This window comes from Raphanus sativus, unplaced genomic scaffold (assembly GCF_000801105.2).
Source record: "Raphanus sativus cultivar WK10039 unplaced genomic scaffold, ASM80110v3 Scaffold2742, whole genome shotgun sequence".
Taxonomy (NCBI): domain Eukaryota; kingdom Viridiplantae; phylum Streptophyta; class Magnoliopsida; order Brassicales; family Brassicaceae; genus Raphanus; species Raphanus sativus.
In genome coordinates this window covers 1-7,379 of record NW_026618050.1, presented here as the reverse complement: position 1 = coordinate 7,379, position 7,379 = coordinate 1, and the positions used below count along the sequence as shown (strand labels likewise).

General features: G+C 46.1%; 1 protein-coding gene across 1 annotated transcript; it reads right to left on the bottom strand.

Moving 5' to 3' along the window:
• Positions 1-5,136: 5,136 nt before the first annotated feature.
• On the bottom strand, positions 5,137-7,326 carry LOC108831757 (uncharacterized protein At3g60930, chloroplastic-like). Its single transcript, XM_057000572.1, has 3 exons — positions 6,858-7,326; positions 6,610-6,783; positions 5,137-6,560 (listed from the first exon to the last, which is right to left on the bottom strand). Exons 1-3 carry the CDS (start codon positions 7,324-7,326, stop codon positions 5,137-5,139), a joined length of 2,067 nt encoding a protein of 688 aa, XP_056856552.1.
• Between the last annotated feature and the right edge of the window lie 53 nt (positions 7,327-7,379).

Below are 7,379 nucleotides of genomic sequence, written 5' to 3'. Positions count from 1 at the left end.
TAAGCCTCCTAACCCTGAGTCCAATACTAAGATTTCTTTCTGGGAAAGCGAGACCTCGAATCTTGACAGACCTCACGATGATGCGTTGATTGTCACCCTGAACATCGCAGGATACGAGGTTCCTAAGCTCATGATAGACACAGGAAGCTCTGTCGACCTCATTTTCTATAACACCCTAAACGGGATGGAAATAGACGACTACGAAATTATTGGCCAAAAAGCTAACCTCGTAGGCTTCTCCGGAGAAACAGCTACCTCATTGGGAACTATCAAGCTCCCAGTCATAGCTTGCGGAATAATGAAAATGACCAACTTAGTAGTCATCGATAGACCTTCCCCGTTCCACGCGATTTTGGGAAGACCCTGGATTCACAAAATGAAGGCAGTAGCCTCAACGTACCATCAGTGCGTAAAATTCCCAACACCTGAAGGGATAGCTACCATACATGGTAGCCATAAGATATCTAGGATCTGCTATTTGGGAGGATTCGAAATCCTCAAAAAGTCCCCCCAATAGCAATTACAGATCCAGGAGGGTCGCGAAATGCAACAAAATATTCGAGGTCCCCCCAGGAACCTAACCGAAAAAGTCTGCATCGACGACTCTGATCCTGAAAAACAGGTGAGCATCGGGTCCGAGCTACCTCCTGAGACAAAAAAGGAGCTCATTGATTTTTTGAAAAGGAATGTCAAAACCTTTGCATGGTCCACCAGCGACATGAAAGGAATAGATCCGAACGTCACCACCCATAAACTAAAAGTAGACCCTATTTTCAAACCGATCAAACAGAAGCGTCGTAAGCTAGGCCTCGAAAAGGCTCAAGCTGTTAACGACGAAGTTGACCGACTTACGAAAGCGGGGTCCATTCGAGAGGTACATTACCCCGACTGGTTAGCTAACCCGGTAGTGGTAAAGAAGAAAAACGGGAAATGGAGAATCTGTGTAGACTTCACAGACCTAAACAAAGCTTGTCCTAAAGACAGCTTCCCGTTACCTCACATCGACCGCCTGGTTGAAGCAACAGCTGGCCATCGACTCCTATCCTTTATGGATGCCTTCTCAGGGTACAACCAAATCATGATGGATCCTGAGGACCAGGAGAAAACTGCGTTCATAACCGAACGAGGAACCTATTGTTACAAGGTTATGCCATTCGGATTAAAGAACGCAGGAGCTACCTATCAGAGGCTAGTAAATAAGATGTTCGCTGGACAACTTGGAAAAACCATGGAGGTCTATATCGACGACATGCTAGTCAAATCCTCAGCTGGAGAAGATCATATCTCCCACCTAAGGGAATGCTTCGACATCCTTAACAAGTACGATATGAAGCTCAATCCCACTAAATGTACTTTCGGGGTACCCTCAGGCGAGTTCCTAGGCTATCTCGTAACCGAAAGAGGCATTGAAGCCAACCCGCAGCAGATAGCAACCTTCCTAGAAATGCCGTCACCTAAGACGACCAGAGAGGTACAGAGATTGACTGGACGAATCGCGGCATTGAATCGATTCATATCCAAATCCACTGATAAATGTCTCCCGTTCTACAAGCTTCTAAGAAATAATAAGAAGTTCTAATGGGACGAGAAATGCAAGGAAGCCTTCAAGCAATTGAAAGCATATCTCTCCGAACCTCCGATCCTATCTAAACCAGTAGTAGGAGAGCCATTGTATCTATACCTCGCTGTATCAACTGCTGCAGTCAGCGGCGTTCTGGTACGAGAGGAACAAAACGAACAAAGACCTGTCTATTACACCAGTAAGAGTTTAATAGACGCCGAAACAAGGTATCCCGCAATGGAAAAACTAGCTCTAGCAGTCGTAACAGCCGCCAGAAAATTGCGACCTTACTTCCAATCGCACTCGATCATCGTAATGACCTCACAACCATTACGAATGATATTGCACAGCCCTAGCAAGTCAGGGCGATTGGTTAAATGGGCCATAGAGCTCAGCGAATATGATATCGAGTATAGACCTCGAGCAGCAGCGAAAGCTCAGGTCCTTGCTGATTTTATCATTGAACTGACATCCGAGCAGTTAGACTCCGAAATGAAGTCCCCGAAGTGGAGCCTATACGTCGACGGAGCCTCATCAAAACAAGGCTCCGGTATCGGCCTAAGGCTAACTTCCTCAGCAGGAGAAACCATTGAGCAGTCATATAGGCTCGGATTCAGCGCCTCAAACAACGAAGCTGAATACGAAGCACTAATCGCAAGGTTGAAGCTCGCCCTAAGCCTCGGAATCCGAGAACTAAATGCTTACAGCGACTCACAGCTAGTAGCTAGCCAGTTTCACGGAGAATATGAAACGAGGGACGAAAGAATGGGGGCATACCTCGAAGTCGTCCAGAACCTCACTAGGCAGTTCGACAAATTCGAGCTAACAAGAATCCCACGAGGGGAGAACTCCCCAGCTGATGCTTTGGCTGCTTTAGCTTCCACGTCGGACCCCCTTGTAAAACGGATCAAACCCGTAGAAGGAATCGTGAAACCAAGCATCGACATAGCTACTAAAGCTGAGAAAGAGAGCAAACTAACAGCGCAACTCAAAGGTACCTGCCCTGAAACTGTAGCTACCCAGGTTTTCACAACATTTTGGTTTCCAAAAACCAGAATATGCAGCTCTAAAAAACATACCTCCGGGAACACAATCCAAATCATGGAAGATATTCCTCGAAATTCAGACTCCCTAGAGCCTGATCTCAAGAATACCCCCGGGGGCACCAACTCAGACCCAATTATCTGTAGAGTTAAAACCAGAAGCCGTACAGCTCTCAAAAATTCATCTGGAGGTATTCCTCGGAATTCAGACTCCCTGGAGCCTAATCCTACCAATACCTCCGGGGGCACCACGACACCAGGTCCCGAACAGGAACCTCCCTCGTCTCTTCATAACAAAGTTGTAGGAAGAGAGGATTGGAGAATTCCAATCACGCAATACATCCTGGAGGGAAAGACTCCACCCAATAAATGGGAGGCTCGAAAGCTCAAAGCATTAAGCGCGAGATATTGCGTAATTGAATCCGTCCTCCTCAAACGAAGCATTTCCGGACCTTACCTAAAATGCGTCCATGGTCTCGTTGCTATGAGACTCATGAAAGAAATGCACGACGGTTCCTACGGGAACCACTCTGGAGGAAGAGCTCTAGCCATCAGAATCAAAAGACAAGGATATTTCTGGCCCACCATTATAGCAGATTGTGAGGCCTATTCCTCTTCATGCGACAAATGCCAGAGGCATGCACCGATTATACACCAACCTGCAGAAAAGCTTTCTAACATATCCGCCCCTTATCCATTTATGAGATGGTCCATGGATATTGTGGGACCACTAGTACCATCAGGAAGTGGGAAGAAGAAGTTACGCTACCTTTTAGTCCTAACAAACTACTTCACGAAATGGATAGAAGCTGAAGCTTTCCAACAGATAACCAGAGTCGAGGTCGAGCAATTCGTATGGAAAGAAATCGTGTGTAGACACGGCGTCCCATACGAAATCATAACTGATAATGGAGGATAATTCATATCCCGCGATTTCAAAATATTTTGTGACAAGTGGAATATTCGCCTGACCTTCTCATCACCTCGCCGACCTCAAGGTAACGGACAGGCGGAGGCTGCTAATAAGTCAGTATTAGCAAACCTCAAGAAACGCCTTGGAACCCAGAAGGAACTATGGTCAGAGAAGTTACTCGAAGTACTTTGGGCATGTCGGACCACCCCACGAAAAGCTACAGAAGAAACTCCTTTCTCCTTAGCATATGGGATGGAAGCTGTCGTTCCAGCTGAAACCATTGCTGGTAGCCTCCGCCGGGAACTCTGTACGTCCAATCCCGCAGCTAATGATCAGCTCCTAACCGACAGCCTCGATCTAATCGAGGAAAGACGGGACCGAGCGTTGATTCGCATTCAGAACTATCAGCAAGCAATGGCACGACAATACAATTCCAAAGTCAGGCTCCGGCAGTTCGCTATAGGTGACCTAGTGCTTAGGAAAGTTTTCGAAGGAACCAAAGAACCAGATGCTGGGAAGTTAGGAACCAACTGGGAAGGTCCCTACCAGATCATCCACGTGGTACGACCTGGCGTTTACAAGCTCCGAAAGGTGCGAACCGGGGTACCTGAAATCAGATCATGGAATGCCACGAATCTTAAGAGATATTATCATTAGGTACCTAAAATCCCTGAACTACGTTAGGCTTGATCCCTTGACTGGGTACGTAGGCAAATCCGTTATGAGTGCAGCCCCAACCTCATTTCAATACTTCGTTCACTATAATCAAAGGGGGCATATGTCTGATTAAAATCACATAGCCCACACAGCAAGTGTATGATCGTTATAATACAGCAATTGTATGATTACTATGATACCATGTATCCAATTATCAATAAAGAAATTATTCTCGATATCTCAATTCTTTAACAAAACAGGTCCCTGCAAACATGGACCTAAGGTCTTAAAATCCTTACCAAATCTCTAAGGTCTTAAAATCCTTACCAAACCTCTAAGGTCTTAAAATCCTTACCAAATCTCCAAGGTCTTAAAATCCTTACCAAATCTCCAAGGTCTTAAAATCCTTATCAAATCTTCGAGGTCTTAAAATCCTCATCAAACTTCAGAAGGTCTTAAAATCCTAAGCAAATCTCAACGGGTCTTAAAATCCCACAAGCAAATTCAGGTTCCCAGGAACCCCCACCTAAGGTGTCCAGATTAAACTTAGGTTCCTGAAAACCCTAAGCTAATCCCAGTACTCCAAAGCTGACCTCGATACTTCGAGAAACCCCTCTTAAGGGACTAAAAACGATCCAAGTCTCCGAGACTTATCACGAAATCAGGGATCTAATTCGGAGGATTCACTAAACCTCTTAATTAGTAACCAAAGCATTCCCTATCAAAACTCTTAATCAAATTTGAGTTCATAAAAAATGACTAAGTCAAAGCAGAAAAACTTAAAATGAAACTGAAAACCAAGTTTAAAAATTAAACAAGGGTTTAAAAGCCTCCCCAGGCTAACAAGGATTCAAAGTATAAACAGATAAAGGTTTAAAGACCTCCTCAGGCCATAAGTCTTGAAAACAAAAGATAAAGAAGCCCATTGGGCAAAAGTTTTAGAACATGAAGAGCACCGGCTCTTAACCTTCTTTGGATCCAGGATCAGCTTCATCATCCTTATCCTCCTCGATAGGGTCATTCCCCTTGACAGGAACCTCTACTTCAACATCCTGCTCGACACCTCCCGGGGTTGTTTCAACTGGAACTAAATCAGGAGATACCGAACCCAAGTTAGAACCATATTCCACAGGAAACGTCGGATTAAACATATTGATCTCGAAAGTACCTGAGCTCTCGGAGAATTGAGGAATGGGGAGCTTGCTGACTGAGAAATCAGAAACTTGAGCCTTCTCACATGCAGCACCAGCATCAGGAATCAAAACCATCAAACGGTGATACTCCTCTTCAGCATCCTCAATTTCCTTAGACAATAGGTCCTTCAGAAGTTCGGTGTTTGCCTGAAGCTCCTGAGCATAGATCAGAGCATCGGTCTCTTCCTTCTTCTTGACAAACTTCTCCTTCACGGAGATCAGGATCTTGTTGTAGGCTTCAGCCACCTCCTTCTTACCTTTCCTGACAGCTAGCTTAACTTCAGCCTCTTTGTTCTGTTGGCTAACCTGAGATGAGACGATCAACTCTTGAACCTGATGCTCAGCTATCCTGCGAGCAGTATCTAACTCATTAATCTTCCTATTCTTCACCCGAATATCGATAGCTTGACTTTCGATCTTCCCTTGCTGAGTATCAGCCTTCGAACCGAGCCTCCCGACCTCAGCTTCAAGCTCAGAAACTCGAGCACGAGCCAGGTCGAGCTCCATCTTGGTAGTCTTGAACAACTCAGTAGCCTGAGCTAAGTCTCCAGCGCTAGGAGCACCATGAACGGTCTCTTCGAACCTCACGTGGTGAGCTATATCAACGTGGTGAGCTATATCAACGTACTCTTCTTTGTTGGTCATACCATTAATTGAAGGCATGGAGCACCCCACCATCTTCATATGCCTCATGATGGTTGCCAAACCCCAAGGGTCATCCAATATCGATCCCGGCTTAGAATGGGAGAAGTTCCAACCCACGGTCCCTCCCCGTGAAGACGAGGAGGAAGATCTGGCGGGTCTATCTCCCAAATCGGTCCGAGACCTCTTGTTTCTCGGAGGTTCGACCTCGAGAGGGCCTCTAGCAGCTTGAGGGTTAGCTTCAACTGTCGGAACCTCAGCGCAGGGAACAATATCCTGAGCTCTAGGCTCGACTGGACTAACATCCTTAGCAGGAACAGAGGACCCATCATCAAGGACCTCCTTCAGCGAGCTAAGGAAGGCTCCTCCTTGGGTCTTATCGCTGCCTCGCGAAGCACTGGCAGCTGCAGCGGGTTTGTTCCGGGAACGGAAAGAAGGCCTCATCTTGGGAGCTTGAGTCTTCTCGGTTTCGGAAGTACTAGCTCCAGTCGAAAGATCTACCACGAAAGGACCTTCAGAAACTAAAACAATGGAAAGCTTTTTAGTTATCCCTGAAAGCAAACCTAGAAATCAAAAACGAAAGATCTACCACGAAAGGACCTTCTAAATCTTCAGCAGGAATCGGGTCAAGGAACCTGGCGTTGTATCGATCCGGGAACCTAGCTGATCCAATACGAGAGACAGTGAAAGACGCCCAAGTATTGGGACTCTGATATAACTTCCGAAAGAGAGCTCTAGACAGCTTATCAGAAAGCTTATGAGGATCCTCGATATCTGCATATGAAATCAAGGGTTCAGCAAATAATGATGATCCTAAATAAGCAAGACACATTCCTAAAAATCCTAACCAGATATATCGGACCAAATAACCGAGAGAGCACGACCCAATGGGACTGTGGAGGGATCAATCTTGACATAAAAGTATTTTTTCCTCCAGTCATCATCACTACCGGAGGATTTAAAAAGTCCAAGCCTAGGACGGCAAGGAAGATAGTAGGTACCACTGCCACCGTCCTTGCTAGAGCTCTCCTTGATCGTGTAGAGGCTCATCAGTTCGGTCAGTCCAATGGCGACTCCTTCCTCCTTAGCTCTGGTAATGAAACCATTTATCACTCGGATCACCGAGGGACAGAGTTGAGAGAGGGCTAGTTGATAATGATCAAGAAGGTCTAACAGGAGATCCGGAAGCGGAAACCGGAGGTGGCATTTAGAGATATACTTCTCGTGAATGCAAAACCAACCTTCCGGGGCTGTTTCGGGAGTTTCGTCGGAGGAACAAACCCTGGCCAACTCCTTTTGGCCATGAGCTTGAACCATGAGGTTAACGACCTCCTGAATCTTTAGTGAGGAAGGCGAGTGAGGGCCCGGAG

Excerpts from the sequence above, each read along its gene's own strand:
- LOC108831757 (XM_057000572.1), bottom strand. The coding sequence starts at position 7,326 with ATGGTTCAAGCTCATGGCCAAAAGGAGTTGGCCAGGGTTTGTTCCTCC. Across the intron at positions 6,784-6,857 it reads TATTTGGTCCGATATATCTG|ATATCGAGGATCCTCATAAG; the intron begins GTTAGGATTTTT and ends TTTCATATGCAG. Across the intron at positions 6,561-6,609 it reads TCCTGCTGAAGATTTAGAAG|GGATAACTAAAAAGCTTTCC; the intron begins GTCCTTTCGTGG and ends GTTTGCTTTCAG.